Source organism: Sapajus apella, unplaced genomic scaffold (genome assembly GCF_009761245.1).
Source record: "Sapajus apella isolate SASKATOON/1434 unplaced genomic scaffold, GSC_monkey_1.0 scaffold58, whole genome shotgun sequence".
Lineage (NCBI taxonomy): Eukaryota > Metazoa > Chordata > Mammalia > Primates > Cebidae > Sapajus > Sapajus apella.
Genome location: NW_022436998.1, coordinates 2,355,212 through 2,374,927, shown reverse-complemented (window position 1 = coordinate 2,374,927; position 19,716 = coordinate 2,355,212). Strand labels below are relative to the sequence as shown.

Here is a 19,716-nt window from a genome sequence, read left to right as displayed (position 1 = left end):
ACCCAAGCTGGAGTGCAGTCATGCAACCTCAGCTCACTGCAACCTCTGCCTCCCGGGATCAAGCAATTCTCCTGTCTCAGCCTCCAGAGTAGCTGAGATTACAGGCACCTGCCACCACACCTGGCTAATTTTTGTATTTTTAGTAGAGACGGGGTTTCTCCATGTTGGTCAGGCTGGTCTTGAACTCCTGGCCTCAGATGAGCCACTCACCTCGGTTTCCCAAAGTGCTGGAATTATGGACATGAGCCACCATGCCCAGCCCCAAAATGCCCTTCTTAAAAAAAAAATTTAAACCATATGCCCATCTATCATTCACTCACTTATTCATTCACTGAACTAACCAAGCATTTATTGAACAATTATGACTTCTCAAGGGCTATGCTAGGCACCGTGAATACAGAGTTGCAAAACATAGCTGAAAAAATGCTTTCTTAAAGCAATTGTTCCCCATATAACAATTTGCTTAATCCTCTCTGGAGGAATGTATTACATTCAGCTCTGGGCTATAATTGTTCATGTTTATCTCTTACCTTCCTATTGAACTGCAAGCTCTTTGGTGGCAAAACAATGGCTTTCTCACCTCTGTATGTCCCACAGTCAGGTGTCAGTAAATGTTTTCTAAACTGGATCAAATTTAATTTAAGGCTGGGCACAGTGGCTCAGGCCTGTAACCTCAGAACTTTAGGAGGCCGAGGCTGGAGGATCACCTGAGGTCAGGAGTTCAAGACCAGCCTGGTCAACATGATGAAACCCCATCTCTACTAAAAATACAAAAATTAGCCAGATGTGGTAGCAAATGCCTGTAGTCCCAGCTACTAAGGAGGCTGAGGCAGGAGAATCACTTGAACCCAGGAGGTAGAGGTTGCAATGAGTCGAGATCACACCGCCACTGCACTCAGCCTGGGCAACACAGCCAAAACTCCATCAAAAAAATATATATATAACTTTAAGCAAATGACTTTGGGGTTCATGGAATGAAAGACATTTGAAACGGTGAAGTCTGGCTATGAATGAGCTGTTGCATGTCTATGGTTGGACAGAACACAAATTTAGCAGATGGTGCTTCAAAAACGGACGCGGGATTTTAAAAATAGTTTCTTCCAGCTACAGGAATGTAGGCTCCAGTTAAGCCAACTGACATCTGGCAATTGAGTTGCCATGGTAACAGATTTTCAGGTCAAGCCTGGAGACTGGGTCTGCCTTCCCCTCTGTCATGGGAACAGTCTTCAAGGGGTCAATGAAAAGAACATCTTTGACAACGCACACTTCCAGTCAAGCCACTGGTGCCACAGGGTCTCTACCTTTTGTCATCTTCACATAAAAGCTCTAAGAAAACATTCCTTAAACAAGAACCCCTCAGGTGTTCACTTCCTGCGATATGTGATCATAATTAGCTTCTTCAAATTGCAGGGGCAAATTTTCCTGAAAATCTTCACTTTTGTGTTCCAGCATAAATATTTCCAATATCTCCTCTGCAGGAGCCACATAAGTTTCTCATGTGGATGAGAAACTTTAAAATCAATAGCGGGCCAGGTACAGTGGCTCACACCTGTAATCCCAGCACTTTGGGAGGCCAAGGTGGGAGAATCACTAGGTCAGGAGTTTGAGACCAGCCTGGCCAACATGGTGAAACTCCGTCTCTACTAAAAATACAAAAATTCTGGGCCAGGTGTCCTGCTTATGCAATTAAGGTATGCAATGCCAAGGGGCATGGCTGTCTTGCTGTTCTCTGTCTCACATTTGTTGGTCTTTATTCCCCCAAGATTATAAGTTTTTTTTTTCCTGGTGTCTTCCCTAGCAGGGGGTCACAGTAGGTGCTCAAAAATACCTTTGCTCAGTTGAACTGAATTACCATGTGATATAGTTTGGATATCTATTCCCTCCAAATCTCATGTTGAAATCTGATCCCCAGTGTTGGAGGTGGGGCCTACTGGAAGGTGTCTGATCATGGGGGTGGATCCCTCATGAATGGCTTGGAGCCTTCTCTGCAGTAATGAGTGAGTTCACGTGAGAGTTGGTTGTTTAAAAGAAAGCGGCACCCCCGCCTTCTCTCTCATGTTCCTCCTCTCTGATCATTTGACACCTGCTTTCCTTCCCCTTCCTCCATGAGTGGAAGCTCCCTGAAGCCCTCATCAGAAGCAGATGCTGGCACCATGCTTCTTTCTTGTACAGTCTGAAGAATCATTAACCAAATAAACTTCTTTTCTTTTTTTTTTTTTTTTTTGAGATGGATTCTTGTTCTGTAGCCAAGGCTGGAGTGCAATGGTGCAGTCTAGACTCACTGCAACCTCTGCCTCCCAGGTTCAAGCAATTCTCCTGCCTCAGCCTCCTGAGTAGCTGGGATTACAGGTGCACGCCACCACACCCAGATAATTTTGTACTTTTAGTAGAAATGGAGTTTTACCATGTTGGCCACGCTGGTCTCAAACCCCGACCTCATGATGATCTACCTGCCTCTGCCTCCCAAAGTGCTGGGATTACAGACATGAGCCACTGTGCCCTGCCAACTTCTTTTCTTTATAACTTACCCAGCCTCAGGTATTCCTTTACAGAGATGCAAACAGACTAAGACACTATGTCAGGGAAAATAAATGTTTTTTCTTGAAACATCTAGATAGTCGAGGCTATTAGAAGGGTTTTTTTTTTTTTTAATTGCTGAAGGAACATTTCTGTTAGCCAGATTAGGAAGTTGACACACAGAATGCCCCCCGTGACCCAGCCCTGGCAAACTTTCATTTTATAAAACAAAGACAGCACTTCCAGATCAAAGAGCCCTGTTTATTTTTTATAATAAAGAAATTTCACTTTGTCATCTTATACTTAAAAATAAAGTTGCCCTGCAAACACAGTTCATTTGCAGACCAACACCTGGTGATCTCCTTTGTTTGAAATCCAAATAGAAGGAACCCAAGTTCTGGTTCATTTCCTGTCTTAGTCAAGCAATGTCAGGGATTCTAAAGAGCTTCCGCGGGAGACCTGGGCTGTGCTTGTGCAGTTCCTTGGTGCTGAGCCTGCTGGGAGTTGGACTTCTAAGGGGATAGTGGACTCCTTAAGTCCACTGTCCTGCTGGGAGGACTGGTGCTACAAAGGCTTAAACCAAGAGGAGAGGAGAAGGAGCCTTGGATGGCAAGGATTTTCTCCCCAGCAAGTTTAAAAGTTCAAGTTGGGGCCAAGTGTGGTGGCTCACACCTGTGATCCCAGCACTTTGGGAGGCCGAGGTGGGTGGATCACCTAAAGTCAGGAGTTCAATACCAGCCTGGCCAATATGGTGAAACCCCATCTCTACTAAACATACAAAATTAGCTGGGCATGGTGGCACCTACCTATAATCCCAGCTACTCAGCAGGCTGAGGCAGGAGAATCGCTTGAACCTGGGAGGTCGAGGTGGCAGTGAGCTGAGATCATGCCACTGCACTCCAGCCTGGGTGACAGAACAAGACTCCTTCTCAAAAGAAAAAATAATTAATTAATTAAAAATTTTAAAAAAGAGTTCAAGAGTTGGTCTTTTTTTTTTTTTTTTTTTTTTCATTTCTAAGGAAGCAGAAATTTGCTCCAGGAAAATCACATGGTTTTGGCATTTGGGTGTCTGGGTTTGGGCTCACTGGGGTCCATTTCAAGAGGCAGGATCTCCTTCACATTCTGAACAGCTTGATAAAGTGCTTGTTCTCAAAAACTTTCTGGTGCACTGGGATAATTTTTTTAATGATATTTATAAAGAAAGCATTTGATCATCTCAACCTTACTTTGAGCCAAACCAGGACATTCTTTTCTAAAAACTCTGCTTTTTAAAGAAAACAATTTGAAAATCACCAAGTGTTGTTACCCAGCGGAACTATGATTCCAGTTATCTAGAATTGTTTTTATAATAATAATAGTGACTACCACTAATGCAGCTATTACTGTGTGCCAGGCACTGGGCTAAATACTTTATGATAAAGGTGCTGCAATTATCCCTGCTTTCCAGTAAAGAAAGCTGAGATTCAGAGACGTTACGTGACTTATCCAAGGTCCTATGGCCAGTTAACAATAGACACAAAATCCAGTGCAGGCCAGGCTGACCCCAAAGCCCTTGCTTTTATCTGTAATGTTATATCTTTGGGATTAAAAAGAATCTTGTCACTAAACCTGAACCAAGAGTTTCTGGAGGGCAGGAACTGTGTCTTAAAACACTCATCATCCCCAGTGCTACAGCATCTAGTAACGGCACTCAAGAAACCCAGCAAGCCAGGGCGCTGGCTCATGCCTGTAATCCCAGCACTTTGGGAGGCTGAGGCGGGAGGATCACTTGAAGTCAGGAGTTTGAGGCCAGCCTGGTCAACATGGTGAAATCCTATCTCTACTAAAAATACAAAAAGTAGCCCGGCATGGTGGCAGAGGTTGCAGTAAATCGAGATCATGTCACTGTACTCCAGCCTGGGCAACAAAGCAATATTCTATTTCAAATAAAATAAAATAAAAAATAAACCCAGCAAGCAATGTTCTGACTCCATAAATACTATTAAATGGTGTGGCGCTGACCTCTTTAAGTTTACTCTTTTTACTTGAATGAGCCACAGTGTTCTTTTTTCCCTAAAGGCCTGGCAGAAAGGGTAACACAAGAGAACCCATTTAATATTTTGGCTCTTGGAATGGAATAAACATAAAGAAATTGTCTTTTATCTGCCAGTGTACTGGGTTGAATACTGTTCCTCCAAATTCATGTCTACTGGAACCTCAGAATGTGATCTTATTTGGAAAGGAGTTTTCTGTACAGTTAAGATAAGGTTACAAACCTTAAGAGAAGGTTAGAACCCACCCTAATCCAGAATGACTTTATCTTAACTTGATTTGGGTGGGTCCCAATCCAGCGACCAGTGCCTTATAAGAAATTTAGACACAGACACACAGAGAGGGGTCGGGTGTGGTGACTCACACCTATAATCCCAGCACTTTGGGAGGACAAGGAGGGCAGATCACTTAAGGTCAGGAGTTCAAGACCAGCCTGGCCAACGCATAAAAACCCCATCTCTACTAAAAATACAAAAATTAGCCAAGCATGGTGGCAGGCGCCTGTAATCCCAGCTACTCGGGAGGCTGAGGCATGAGAATTGCTTGAACCTGGGAGGCAGAGGTTGCAGTGAACCGATACTGCACACCACTGCACTCCTGCCTGGGAGATAGAGTAAGACTAGTCTCAAAAACAATCAAACAAAAACAGATGCATAGAGAGGAGAACACCAGGTAAAAACAGACACATAGGAGGATCCTTGAGCCACTCAGGATCTATATCCTGGCAGGGAAAAAAAGGCAAGAAAGACACCAAGACGCACAGGTAGATCACCATTTGACAGCAGAGTCAGAGACGGGAGTGATGCGTCTACAAGCCACAGATGCCGAGGAAGGCTGGCAACCAACAGAAGCTGGGAGAAAGGCTGAGCAGCTCCTGAAGGACCAACCCTGCTGACACATTGACTTTTCAGACTGCTGATGTCCAGAACTGTGAGAGAATACATTTCTGCTGCTTAAGCCACCCAGTTTGCGGTAGTTTAGTACAACAGCCCTAGGAAACTAACAAACAGGGTCCAGCTTAGGAGAAACAATAGTGTGAAGAAAGATGCCCTGATCTTTTCCATTCAGAGGCTACTCTAGATAGTCCATCAATTAGGGCTGCCTTGTGCAGGCCAGAAAGCACCTAGTACTCTTCCCACACAGATACAAACGCTGGTGACAACAGTCATAAGCAGAGGAGGTCCCAGGGAAATGGGCAGGACCACTCAGTTCAGCACCTGATGGTGTTATCGGAGCTGGCCTGTGTCCTCTACATTTTGTGGGTTTCTTTTTGTCATCACTGCTGTGGAAGCAAAGGGACTCATGGATGTTCTTGAGCCACGGCAGTGCTCCTGCAGGACTCAGTGTCCAAGGCCAAGTAGCATGCTCAGGGTGCCACTTGGAAGAGGGTCATGGGCAGAGCACACTGCTGATGTGCTGGGGCCATGTCGGTCTTGTCACCAAGAGGAAGCCAGCTAGCCCTCCCTGGAAACCCACAACTACTTGGTCAAAAAACGGCCCAAAACATTCATCATGGGTGCGTAAGCAGGGGCAGGGGCTGGGGTCAGGCTGAGCAAGATGAGAAGTCAGGTGGGAACGGGCAGGGCAGGCAGGGAGGTGCTGCTGCGGTGCAGAGCAGACCCTCGGGCGGCCAGAGAGCCGAGTTCTGAACTGAGAGAAGCAAGGAGAAGACAGGCCCCAAGGAGCCATCTCAGGAACAAGTGCCAGGACTTCCTCTCAGGAGGGAGAATTTCAAGGAAGCAGGTGAGTGTGGTGAGAGGAGGGGCCCCCCCTTCCTGAGTCACATCCCAACACGGGTGACAGATGGGGCTGTTGGTCATGCCTCTTAGGTCTGAGGAAGGGACAGAGACACTTTTAGCATCACGTCGTCCTGGGGAAACACTGAGAGGGGGTCAGACTCAGCTGCATGAGAGTCTGATTGTCTTGCAGGCACTCCCTCCCTGAGCCCCCAGCCCCAACCCCACCTGGAGTGGCACCTGATGGCCCTGAATGACTGGCCCCCACGTCAGAGACCAAGGACGATACAGGTTATGCTGAAGAGAAGTAATTACTTAGAGGACTGGGGGCTGTTTGGGGACCAGACATTTGAGAACCAGACAGAGCCGGGGTTATGGGAGAGAGGGAAGGAGCCTCCAAATGAAGGCCACGCCCATGAGACTGATGCTGAGAGCACAGCCCGGTGGTTGCACCTTTGGGAGGTGAGGAGACATATGGAGGAGAGCAGAGGGGCCATTCCCTGAGCCAAACAGCCTGGGGACACTGAATGGGGTGGAAGCCACAAACCTGAAGCAAAGCCATGGGACATTCTGTTGGAGCCCATGTGTGCTTTTTGTGCTCACCGTGAGGCTGTTCAGTAAAAGACTGGTTCACTCTTCCCCTCTACCTTCAAGGGGATTGTGTAAACAAATGCAATGTCCCAATTCAGGCAGCCCCACCTGCCTCTCGGGGCCCCTGTCTGGGTGGGCAGGGAGCTACGGGCTGGTGAATTCACGGCTCTCTCCAGACACTCTCCTGTATGTCTTTAGCAGCCTCCGCTGGGGGTGGCTGGGCTTTCGGAAGGGTCAGCTTACCTCCCATGCCTGGCACGCTGGGCCCACTCGGGTCATTTGGATGTGGAGTAGAAGGCGGATCATAGCCGATGACCAAGTCAATGGTAGCCTGGATAGAAATAATTTGTTGCAAATATTATCAGTGCAGGGCACTGGCTTGTTATAGACTCAATGCAAGCGACTTTAGCAGGAGCCAAAGTCTTGGAAGGGTAAGAGAGAGGGAATAGGAAAGCGAGACTAGAAAGGGGGAGGAGTCCCAGGCTCTACTGTTCCTGTCCTCCCACTGAGATCCAAGGCCAGGTGGGGAAGGAGCTCCCTGTCACAGGTTGCCAAGTGTATCTTTGCTAAGGGGCCACCTCATCAATAAAGTTGTGACAAGCAGATGTGAACTTGTCATATATCTCCATCCTAGACTGGAGATGGCCTCCCATCACAGAATCACAATTACAGAGGCTCACTGTAAATGATTAATTTATTTGTTTGCTCATTGCTTATTTCATTATTAATTGCTGAGATTTACTTTCATACTTCTCTTTAAAGAAGAACTTTAGGACCGGGCACGGTGGCTCATGCCTGTAATCCTAGCACTTTGGGAGGCTGAAGCGGGTAGATCACCTGAGGTCAGGAGTTCGAGACCAGTCTGGCCAACATGGCAAAACCCCGTCTCTGCTAAAAATACAAAAATTAGCTGGGCATGGTGGCGGGTGCCTGTAATCCCAGCTACTCAGAGGCTGAGGCAGGAGAACCGCTTGAACCCAAGGGGTGTGGGGGGGCGGAGGTTGCAGTGAGCTGAGATGGTGCCAGGAACGGTGGCTCACGCTTATAATCTCAGCACCTTAGGAGGCCAAGGTGGGTAGATCATGAGGTCAGGAGTTCGAGACCAGCCTGGCCAACACAGTGCAACCTCATCTCTAGAAAAAATACAAAAATTGGCTAGATGGGGTGGCAGGTGCCTGTAATCCCAGCTGCTCAAGAGCCTAAGGCAGGAGAATCGCTTGAACCCAGGAGGTGGAGGTTGCAGTGAGCAGAGATCACACCACTGCGCTCCAGCCTAGGTGACAGAGCTAGAAAAAAAAAAAAGTGGCTAACAGGCCGGGCGTGGTGGCTCATGCCTGTAATCCAAGCACTTTGGAGGCCAAAGTGGGCGGATCACCTGAGGTCGGGAGTTCAAGACCAGCCTGACCAACATGGTGAAATCCCGTCTTAAACACACACACACACACACACACACGCACACACACACACACACAGGGATTAATTTCTTCCCCAATTTATCCATAAATTTGATATAATTCTAAATAAAATCCAAATATGGTTTAAAAAAAAAAAGTGGCTAACAAAACATGTATATAAAATTGTGATTCATGAAACAGGATTAAAAAAAGCAGAATTGAAACTGGCTAAAGAGGAAAAAATATGCAAACCATGAAGTTAAATATAATTGCCATTCGTGTTGCATAATCTGTGACCCCCGAAATGCCTAGAGCCAAACCAAAAGGGAAACTGAAAACGTGATGTAGCTTTCACCAACAAGGAGGAAACATACTGGTTCCTTACAAGAGATAAAGTTATTCCTACTTATAAGAGTGGAGATAAATTTCTCATGTGGAACATTATTTTAGGGCAGAGTTTGATATACAGTACTTTTTAATCTCTTGAGCCCACAAAATTTCAAAAAATTTGCTATTTTTTGAAATAAGGATGGCACGCACATACACACACGTGCACACACATGCAAGGTGACTAGATAAAATGTAGGACACCATAAAGGACATACTTACACTGAGAAATTATTTGTTGTTTATGTGAATTTTATTTTATTTTATTTTGAGACAGGGTCTCGCTTTGTCATCCAGGCTGGAGTGCACTGCTACGATTTTGGCTCACTGCTGCGATCTTGGCTCGCTGCAGCCTCCACCTCCTGGATTCCAGCAATTCTCCTGCTTCAGCCTCCTGGGTATCTGGGATTACAGGCATGCACCACCATGCCTGGATAATTTTTGTATTTTTTTTTTTTTTTAGTAGAGATGGGGTTTCACCATGTTGGCCAGGCTGGTCTCAAACTCCTGACCTCAGGTGATCTGCCTGCCTCAGCCTCCCAAAGTGTTGGGATTACAGGCACGAGCCACCATGCCCAGCCTGTTTATATGAATGTATTTATTTATTTATTTATTTATTTATATTTTTGAGGTAGAGTCTTGCACTGTTACCCGGACTGGAGTGAAGTGGCTCGATCTTGGTTCACTGCAACCTCCACTTCCCGGGTTCAAGCAATTCTCCTGCTTCAGCCCCCCACGTAGCTGGGATTACAGGTGCCTGCCACCATGCCCAGTTAATTTTTTTTTTGTATTTTTAGTAGAGATGAGGTTTTACTATGTTGGTCAGGCTGGTCTCAAACTCCTGACCTCACGATCTGTCCGCCTCGGCCTCCCAAAGTGCTGGGATTACAGGCATGAGCCACTGTGCCCAGCCTGTTTGTGTGAATTGAAATGCACATTCTATGCTTCCATTTGCCACTTTTCCTACATCTGGTACACACACACACACACACACAGTGCACTGCCCTATGTTTTTCCATTTGTCTGTTCATCATTTAAGACTCCCTCATAGACTGGTACACCTGTGACTTGGAACCACTGCTCTGGAAGACATTGAACAGGATAAGGAATATGCCCCCAGCCAGTTTCACAGCACACAAAGAATCGTAAGCGCAGCATCTCACAGCTGAATGCAGGGAGCACTGAAGGGCTTAGTTGCTAGACTTAATCTAAGAATCAAACTTTTCAAACCTAGAAGAACACATAGACGGCCATCCCCTGGATCTGTGGATTTCATGCTGTGCTCTAGTAACCTGGGGATTCCCAGAGGTGCTCCAGAGACCCCCAAAAGGATAAATTATAGGGGGCAGGGCTTGAGGCCCTTTACTTTCCTTACTCCATGGTATGGTTTTGATGTTTGTTACCTCCAAATCTCAATCTCACGTTGAAATGTGACCTCCAGTAGTGGATGTGGGCCCTAGTGGGAGGTGTTTGGGTCATAGGGGTGGATCCCTCACGAAGGGCTTGGTGCCATCCTTGCAGTAATGAATGAGTTATCACCCTATTAGTTACCACAAGGTCTGGTTATTAAAAGGGGTCTGGCTGCTTCCCCCTCTTCTCTCTTGCTCCCTTTCTCACCATATGTCATGTCTGCTTCCTTTCCACCTTCCCCCATGAGTAAAAGCTTCCTGAGGCCTCACCAGAAGCCAAGCAGATGTTGGTGCCGTGCTTGTACAGCCTGCAGGACTGACAGCGAAATAAACCTCTTTTATTTGTAAATTACCCAGCCTCAGGTATTCCTTTACAGCAGTGCCAAATGGACTAACATGCTCCATTGAATTACAACAGTTCTGCTATTCTAGGAGTTTACATATGCTTTCTTCTGTGCTTAAAAAAAAAGAAGGCAGAAAAATCACTGACTTATACCACCTTTCCTGAGCATCATTTCTCTCAGCTAGGTTTCGGGTAAACAGATGATAGTCAATATTCTGAATGTGTGTTTTGATTGGAATGCTGGTTTGTGGCAAACCTCTAAGTTTTAGAGACCAGACCAGCAAAATTGCCATTCTCTCACATGGCTGTTGAGAAGCCAAGCTTTGCCTACAGGATTCCATCTTTTAGCGTAAATTTTTCTCCCTTTGCCCAGGCTCCCAAGAAACATAAGTTGATTGGAAAATGAAGGGGTTGGAAGCTATGGGCCAAGCATGGTACCTTTATCAGTGCTTCTTATTAATTATATGAAATCTGGGACTTGTGACACTGAGTCAATTCTTTTTAAAAGCACATGTACTTAAGTAAGAGTATTCTGGTCTTGCATCAGACAATATCAAGATGTACTTACTGAGAGAGGCTGTGACCAGAAAACATCCAGCACCCAATGTAATAATAAAGATTAGGAGGCCAGGCGTGATGGCACATACCTGTAACCCAGCACTTTGGGAGGTTGAGGCAGGTGGTTCACCTGAGGTCAGGAGTTTGAGACCAGCCTAACTAACATGGTGAAACTCCGTCTCTGTTAAAAATATAAAAATTAACTAAGCATGATGGCATGTGCCTATAACCCCAGCTACTCTGATTGTTGAGGCAGAAGAATCATTTGAACCCAGGAGGCAGAGGTTGCAGTGAGCCGATATCACACCACTGCACTCCGGCCTGGGTGATGGAATGAGACACCATCTCAAAAAAAAAAAAAAAAAGAGATTATGATATTGCCATCTTGATATTCCAAGGTAATATCATTCTTCCTTCTACAGAATGTTTCAAAGAGTATCTGATATGCAGAATTATATCTAACCACAGAAATGTTAACACCCACATGGCTAAGCACAGAGCTACACCCAGAGGGGGTCACCCTTATGCTATAGAATTCTGTCATAGATAATCAAATCTATGTAATTTCCTAGTTCTGTGATTGAGAGCATAAAATAAGGTCCATATCATTTACAAACGGACCCAGATTCTTATTTAAACACACACACTTGAGAAAGATCACCAGAAGAATCTCAAAACCAGATTTTTTGTGTGTGTAGTTAGCTAATTAGCACTTTATACCTTTTTTTCTTTACTTTTTTTTTCCCCTGATGTCACCAATTGGTTCTGACAATTTAGACCTTTTTCTTTCTTTCTTTCTTTCTTTCTTTCTTTTTTGAGATGGAATTTCACTCTTTTTTTTTTTTTTTTTGGGACGGAGTTTCGCTCGTTACCCAGGCTGGAGTGCAATGGCGCGATCTCGGCTCACCGCAACCTCCGCCTCCTGGGTTCAGGCAATTCTCCTGTCTCAGCTTCCTGAGTAGCTGGGATTACAGGCGCGCGCCACCATGCCCAGCTAATGTTTTGTATTTTTAGTAGAGACAGGGTTTCACCATGTTGACCAGGATGGTCTCGATCTCTTGACCTCGTGATCCACCCGCCTCAGCCTCCCAAAGTGCTGGGATTACAGGCTTGAGCCACCGTGCCCGGCCTGGAATTTCACTCTTGTAGCCCAGGCTGGAGTGCAACAGCATGATCTCGCTCACTGCAACCTCTGTCTCCCAGGTTCAAGTGATTCTCCTGCCTCAGCCTCCTGAGTAGCAGGATTACAGGCACCCATGACCACACCCAACTAAATTATGTATTTTTAGTAGGGAAGGCATTTCACCATGTTAGCCAGGCTGGCCTCAAACTCCTGACCTCAGCTGATCCACGAGCCTTGGCCTCCTAAAATGCTGGGATTACAGGCATGAGCCAGAACGCCTGGCCTTAGAGCTTTTTCTTAATGAACTTTTGCTCCATCATCTCACTTCAAAGCCATTCAATGAGAGAGAAAACACTCACCCCAGTATCCTGCCCCCTTTCATTTAGCAGGGAGATCAACTTGTACGGCAGGGATCTGCTCTGGTCACCAATCAGGTCCTTCAAGGCCACAGTGGCCGTGCCAATTAATCTGCAGAGAAAACAGGAAAGCACATAGCAGCCTAAGTAGGAGATAGGCTTCCATTTCCTCAGGACCTCCAACCCCTACCTCTTCATCTGTTATCATTACAGTCACCCATAATAAGATGTGAGCCATTTTGCTTTTAGCCTCTCAGGGCATTTTGGCAGTAAACATGTCTCCTATCACTTCTCCATAACAAGAATCAAACTCTGGTGCCTATGAAATTTCTTTTTCTTTTTGTCTTTTACTTTTTCTTTCTTTCTTTCTTTCTTTTTTTTTTTTTTTTTTTTTTTTGAGACAGAGTCTTGCTGTGTCACCAAGGCTGGAGAGCAGTGGGGCCATCTCTACTCACTGCAGCCTCCACCTCCTGGGTACAAGTGATTCTCCTGCCTCAGGCTCCAGATTAGCTGGGATTACAAGCACCCACCACGCCCAGCTAATTTTTGTGTTTTTAGTAGAGACGGGGTTTCGCCATGTTGGCCAGGCTGGTGGTCTCAAACTCCTGACCTCAGGTGATCTGCCCACTTCAGCTTCCCAAAGTGCTGGGATTACAGGCATGAGCCACCACTCCCGGCCAGAAATTTCAACAGTCATGATTGAGACAGAGGGGCGAGAGGTAAAGACTGAATCGAGCGGCTGGATGCAGTGGCTCATGCCTGTAATCCCAGCACTTTGGGAGGCTGAGGTGGAAGGATTAATTGAGTCCAGGAGTTTGAGACCAGCCTGGAAAAGATGATGAGACCCCCATCTCTACAAACAATTAAAAAATTAATCAGGTGTGATGGTGCATGCCTGTAATTCCAGCTACATGGAAGCTCACTTGAATCCTTCCATTTTTTTGAATCCTTCCATTTTTCTTTGTTTTTTTTTTTTTTTTTGTTTGTTTTTTTTTTTTTGAGACGGAGTCTCGTTCTGTCACCCAAGCTTGAATGCTGTGGTATGATCTCGGCTCACTGCAACCTCTGCCTCCCAGGTTCAAGCAATTCTCCTGTCTCAGCCTCCTGAGTAGCTGGGATTAGAGGGCGCATGCCACCACTCCTGGCTAATTTTTGTATTTTTAGTAGAGACAGGGTTTCACCATGTTGGCCACACTGGTCTCAAACTCCTGACCTCGTGATGTGCCTGCCTCGGTTTCCCAAAGTGCTGGGATTACAGGCGTGAGCCACCATGCCCGGCCCCCAGTTTATTGTTTTAAGAAAAAAATAGTAACAATAGATTGTGATTTTTGTAACATGTAGAGGTTAAATGTATGATAGCAACAGGAAAAACAAACAAAATGGGAGAAAATTCCCACCAATTCTCAGCATTGACTGGGAGAACTAATTTCTGTATTGACCAAAAAGGGCTGAAAATTTCACTCTAATCCCTCTGGAGGCAAAACATTTCTTTGCCATTGCCAACTACAGATTCTTTTTTTTTTTTTTTGAGATAGAGTCTTGCTCTGTCACCCTGGCTAGAGTGCAGAGGCCCAGTCTTAACTTACCACAACCTCTGCCTCATGGGTTCAAGTGATTCTCCTGCCTCAGCCTCCCAAGTAGCTGGGATTGCAGGCGTGTGCCACCACACCTGGCTAATTTTTTGTATTTTTAGTAGAGATGGGGTTTCACCATGTTGGCCAGGCTGGTCTCAAACTCCTTACCTCAAGTGATCCGCCCACCTCGGCCTCCCAAACTGCTATGATTACAGGCATGAGCCACTGCGCCTGTCCCCAACTACAAATTCTGCTTGTGATATTAGAAGGGATGAGAGTTCATCACAGTTGTTGAGCATCTTGTATGGTATTTTGTACAAAAAATGCACTCTTCCGAGACACCATGTACAAAGGGCTCCTATCATTGGGTAAATTGGTTGAAACAGTACTATAGCAATTTCCTGGTCTTGTGCAATATATCCATTCATAGAAAGTGAAGGCACTTATTAATATTGCCAAGTCACTGAATCTATGTGGTCTGGTTACAGAGCCTGGCTTTAAAATCTAGTCCTATTTCTTTTTTGTTTTTTGTTTTTTTTGAGACGGAGTCTTGCTCTGTCTCCCAGGCTGGAGTGCAGTGGCACGATCTCCGCTCACTGCAAACTCTGCCTCCTGAGTTTGAGCCATTCTCTGCCTCAGCCTCCCAAGTAGCTGGGATTATAGGCTGGCCACCACGCCTGGCCAGTTTTTATATTTTTAGTAGAGATGGGGTTTCACTATCTTGACCAGGCTGGTCTTGAACTCCTGACCTCATGATCCACCCTCCTTGGCCTCCTAAAGTGCTGGGATTACAGGCGTGAACCCCCTCGCCCGGCCAATCTAGTCCTATTTCTGAAGGCTGAATTGGGGAGAATAATACAACTGCTAACATCTGTCACTTCAAAAATGATGCACCCACGTTGCCATTGGGGTCCCCGGAACACCTCTGAGAAACAACTTTTACCAATTGGATGTCTAAATGAGATGAAAGATGTAGAAACAAACTGCACTTCATTCTTTGCAATTCCATAATTCACAGACTAACCCTAGGGCTAAGAAAGCAACACGGCACACTTGAACATGTACTGATTTGCTTCTGCTAAAGTCAAAATGACCTGAGTCTCTGTCATCAATGAATAAATCTTAGAACAAACAGTGCAGCATGCTGGGACAATGCTGAAGTAGAAAGGGCGCCAGCCTGGGGTGGGACCAGCATTTCTCAACCTCAGCACTACTGACATTTTAAACCCGTTAATTTTTTTTTTTTATGGGAGGCTCTACTGTTCAGCTAGATGCCATTTGTGATCATCAAAAACTTCGAGGCACATTGCCAATTATTCCCTGGAGGGCAAAACTGCCCCAAGTTGAAAACAACCCTTGTTCTATTCCTAACTCTATGTCCCAGCTTTCTTGAAGTACTTGGCTAAGTCATCCAACTCTTCATTATTTGCAAACAAGTGGATTGAAGGAAAAAATTTCTCAAATGCTTTCCAGCTCTAACCATCTGCTACTAAGCTTGTATATATGATGCTTTCTACATGTGTCTACAGAAAACTATCTAATGTTAAATATTTCTGTTCTGGCCAGGTACAGTAGCTCACACCTATCATTTCAGCACTTTGGGAAGCTGAGGTAGGAGGATCACTTGAGCCCAAAGAGTTCCAGACCAGCCTGGGCATACACAAAAAATTAAAAGTTAGCTGGGTGTGGGGGCTCACATCAGTAGCCCCAGCCACTTGGGAGGCTGAGTGCGTCGTGAATTTACCACTGCACTCCAGCCTGGCCGACAGAGCAGGACCCTGTCTCAAAAAAAAATTTCTCTTTTTTTTATAAAGTCCTGCTCTCTAATTTAGGGGGAAGAAAAAATCTCCTAGAACATGTCCATGTTAGACCATCCAGAATGCTAGGCAGGGTTTCTACCTTTAAGGAGATTGTCTTAAAATGTCATGAATCAAACTAGAATTCACAGTGTCAGGAGAGAAGTTTAGGCCAATAACAGAAATGTGGGATGCAATTCGAGCTGGTAATACAACAGGGAATCGCGGGGCTTATGGTCAACCAGAAAGAACAGGTTTGCCTAAAACACAAAGCCTGTCTGCTGGCCTTTTATGGCCTTGAATGATTCTACCACCTCCATTCTGACCCAACCAATATCTGCTAGTTTCCCTTCTTCCTGAGAGGGTAGTAACAGATCACTGACAAGGAATGGAATAAAATACCAGAAACCAATTATAAAGCCTAACCTCAATTCCTTCTTTTAGAAACCTTTAGTTCCATATCCTAATTGGAAAGAAAAATTGACTTTCTCCTAAAAGTCTGATGCTTTTATAGGGGGGACACATAAAAGAAAACTAGAATTTCTTTTTTTTTTTTTTTTTTTTTTCTGAAGTAAGAATAGTGTGTTTAGATGAAGGCCTGGGAAGACTTTAATCCCAAAGATATTTTTGTTTTGTTTTGTTTTTGAGACAGAGTCTCATCCTGTCACCCAGGCTGGGGTGCAGTGGTGTGACTCGGCTCACTGCAACCTCCGCCTCTTGGATTCATGCGATTCTCCAGCCTCAGCCTCTCGAGGAGCTGGATTTACAGGCACCAGCCACTGTGCCTAATTTTTTTGTCTCTTTAGTAGATATGGGATTTCACCATCTTGGCCAGGCTGGTCTTGAACTCCTGACCTTGTGATCCACCCGCCTTAGCCTCCCAAAGTGCTGGAATTACAGGTGTAAGCCACTGCACTGGGCCAAATCCCAAAGATATTTTTACAACTAGGTTGAGTTCAGGAAAAATTCAAATAGAACTTCTAGGAGTTTTCATTGTGAATTGAAGAAAATATGCCCCATGAGTAAGTCTGAGCTCTGCATTGACTCCCAGAGCACTCCTGGCCTGGCCTATTTTCTGTGACGTTGCCTGGATACTAAATACTGGAAAAACTGGCAAAAACTGGGAAATGATGACTTGGCCTCTTACACAGGGGATAAGAACAGTGTGGTCTGACCATAAGCCAATTTCCTTTAAAGGAGGTAACACTGAACCAAGAGCCTTTTTTCCTTTATGTTACTAATGCTATAAAAATCCTAGAATATTATAGTGTGACAGTGATGGGGAAGCTTTGCTCTATATTTTCATGGAAAAGTAAGTCTCCTTATGAACTCCACCCAACACTGAAACAGAAGAACTACCGTCTCAAAAAGAAATTTTATAGTCAAAGAATCTCAGTGTCCTCTGGCCTCTGGCTTTCCTTGTGGAATTAATAAGCTGCAGATGTCTTCAAAGTGAAGAAAAACCAGTCATGCTCCTTTGTCTTTCAGCCCACGAATGTCATAGAGTTTGGAACCGAGTCTCTATGTGACATCAAATATAAGCAATGGGAGTAACTACCTAAAATGAGATGTTATGATTGGGGGAATAAAGGAGTTGAATTGTAAACAAGTCAGCTTAGTCTTGCAAGTGTTGGTTAAGAGCTGCTTAAGCTGTTTTTTTTCTTCTTAAAATAGAGTATAGTCTGTTTACAAAAGCAAAATGGAAAATGTTCTCCCCTTTAGCATGGGCGCAGATGTGAAGGGCCGCATGCTTCTGGAGTGAGTAAGGGCTTTGCCGACTGACTCCTAATCAGGGGAGCTGACGTATACCAAGTTGTTCCTCTCTGCGGCAGGGACACAGCCCACATGATTTCTGGAGGAGAAGTAACTTGGAAATTCCTTCATGAAGGAAGGAAAAAATGTGTTGGAGGCTGAGAAATAAATCACACGTTGTACTGTTTCTGCCTCTAGAGATCGCGGCACCATCTCAACTTCCTGACCTCTGAACTGGGACAGCAATCCCCAACTGGAATGGGGACAAACATGATTCCAAACTGTTCCCAGGTCCCCTGCAGGAAACCTAAAAAGCCTGTGACCTCCCCACCCTTGAAGCAGTGGGCTCTCAGCTGGTTGTACCTTGCCACTTTGGCAGGCCTATGGCCCTGGGGTTCTAAGGCTAGGCCCGGGCTCCCCTTCCCCACACTTCTCCCTCTCCTAGGCCAGGATCCATCAAGCTCCTGCCCTGGTCCCAAGCCAAAAGGCAGAAGAACCAAGCATGCCTCTTGTGAACCAGACTGGTAGGTGAGGCTGTGTCAGCTGACAAAGAGTCTCTGCTTGGCCAAACTTGAGTGGTGCCTTTTCCTAGGCCTGTGCATGCTTCCTCATGTAATCCAGTGGTAGCAAAGAATCCTACTCAGTTTAGCAAACAACCCCCATCCTTGAGATCTGATCACCCTCCATATCTGATCGGGTTTCTCATTCTCTGCCATCCCCCAGGGGATGTCCTCAGCAAGAATCCTGTTAGGTGGGGTTAGCCAGAATCTCCCTGACCCTGTCATTGCCTCTGAGGAATTTTCCATCCACTGACCTTGGCTCTCAATTCCTACTTGCCCGTGCTGTATCTGAGTTGTACCCATCTCTCTTCCCTCCCAAGAGTCTCCGTTGACCTAACTCGGGGGGCTCCCTTGATCTAATTCAGTCCTGAATGAAGCCTTCCTGCCCATGCTGTACCAGGCATCACTGAGTAAGTAATTCTTTCTGAACACAGCCGTGGCAGCAGCTCATATCACAGGAAGCCCTTGCTAAGGTAAAATCCCCGAAAGGGCTGCGTCTCCTCTCGGTTCACCCGGCGCTTGCCCTTGCCCGCCCACCCTCACTCGGCCTCCGCATTGTCTCCCAAAACATTTCTCAGAATATGCTTCCCCAGACATCTCTCACAAGGGTGTTTGCAGATTCCCAGGACCCTGAGAACGACTTTTTCCTTTAACTAATTCTTATACCCAGGAAGTCCCAGAGACAATGGTGTAGACGAGTGACTCCCAATGGCTGTTGAAGGAAAGTGGGGGAGGTGGAGGGCTGGCAGGGAGGGAAGGCAGCAGGCAACTCGGGATCTGGGGAGAGGGGGACATGAGTGGTTTTAAAAACATTCAGCATGGGAATCCAGGCTACATTTGAGAAACAGGCATCGAAATCCAATTATTTAATCGAACAAACTGTAGCAGGCAAAACTTCAGGAAAACCTCCTGCAGGCCTAGTGACCTGCGCTCTCCCCGGGAACTTCCGCTCCTGACTCCAGGCCAGGATTTCCAGAGAACCTTGAGGCTCTTCCCGTTCATTGAAAGGGGATGTGGCTTTTTAAAAGGTAGAAACCCGGGTCCTCAACCGCAATTCCCAAACCTGCCGACCCAAGTCTCGCCTCTACTTTTTGCTCATTCCATGCCCTGGTTTTGGAATCAATGATATCGCCTGAAGGCTGTGGCCGGATCTGCACGATTCGTGGCCAGCTTCTACTGCGCTCTTTTTCCCCAGCCCTTCCCATCTCTGCCACTCTGGCCACAGCGGTATCACTGTAACATCCGCAAAGGGCTGAGTGGAAGCCCAGGTCTCCTCACCAAAGCCCTCCTGGTCAGTGAGGCACTGAGGCCAGAGTCTGTGGCTGCGAAGAGCAGGCTGACTTCTCTGGCATGGAGGAGATGCTGAATATTATTTCTTGAATAAAAGATGGTCACCTGCTATTTTGTTATTATCACCTGACCAATTCTGTGCCTGCCTGCTCTGATGGTTCAGTGCAGTTACGATGCTTTGTCTCTAGCTAATTCCTTCAACCATTAGAATCAAAGTAGTAGTTTTTTCACCCATCCATCCATTTATTCACTCATTCATGCACTTGAACCTTAGAAGATAAGGAGGAACAGCTTTGCCT

General features: G+C 45.8%; 1 protein-coding gene across 7 annotated transcripts in view; it reads right to left on the bottom strand.

Moving 5' to 3' along the window:
* MYOF (myoferlin) overlaps nt 1-19,716 on the bottom strand; it is a 184,072-nt gene that overhangs the window by 119,606 nt on the left and 44,750 nt on the right. For 6 of the 7 annotated variants that reach the window (XR_004258974.1, XM_032245509.1, XM_032245511.1 and 3 more), the window contains exons 4-5: nt 12,449-12,557; nt 7,119-7,206 (exon numbers count right to left, since the gene is read on the bottom strand). Coding sequence is in view for 5 of the 7 variants with exons in the window: in XM_032245509.1 (XP_032101400.1) it covers nt 7,119-7,206; nt 12,449-12,557 (197 nt within the window). In the remaining 2 variants the exon portion in view is untranslated. Of the gene's footprint in view, nt 1-7,118; nt 7,207-12,448; nt 12,558-19,716 lie in introns of those variants that run through there. The other variant, XM_032245515.1, reaches the window with a different exon arrangement.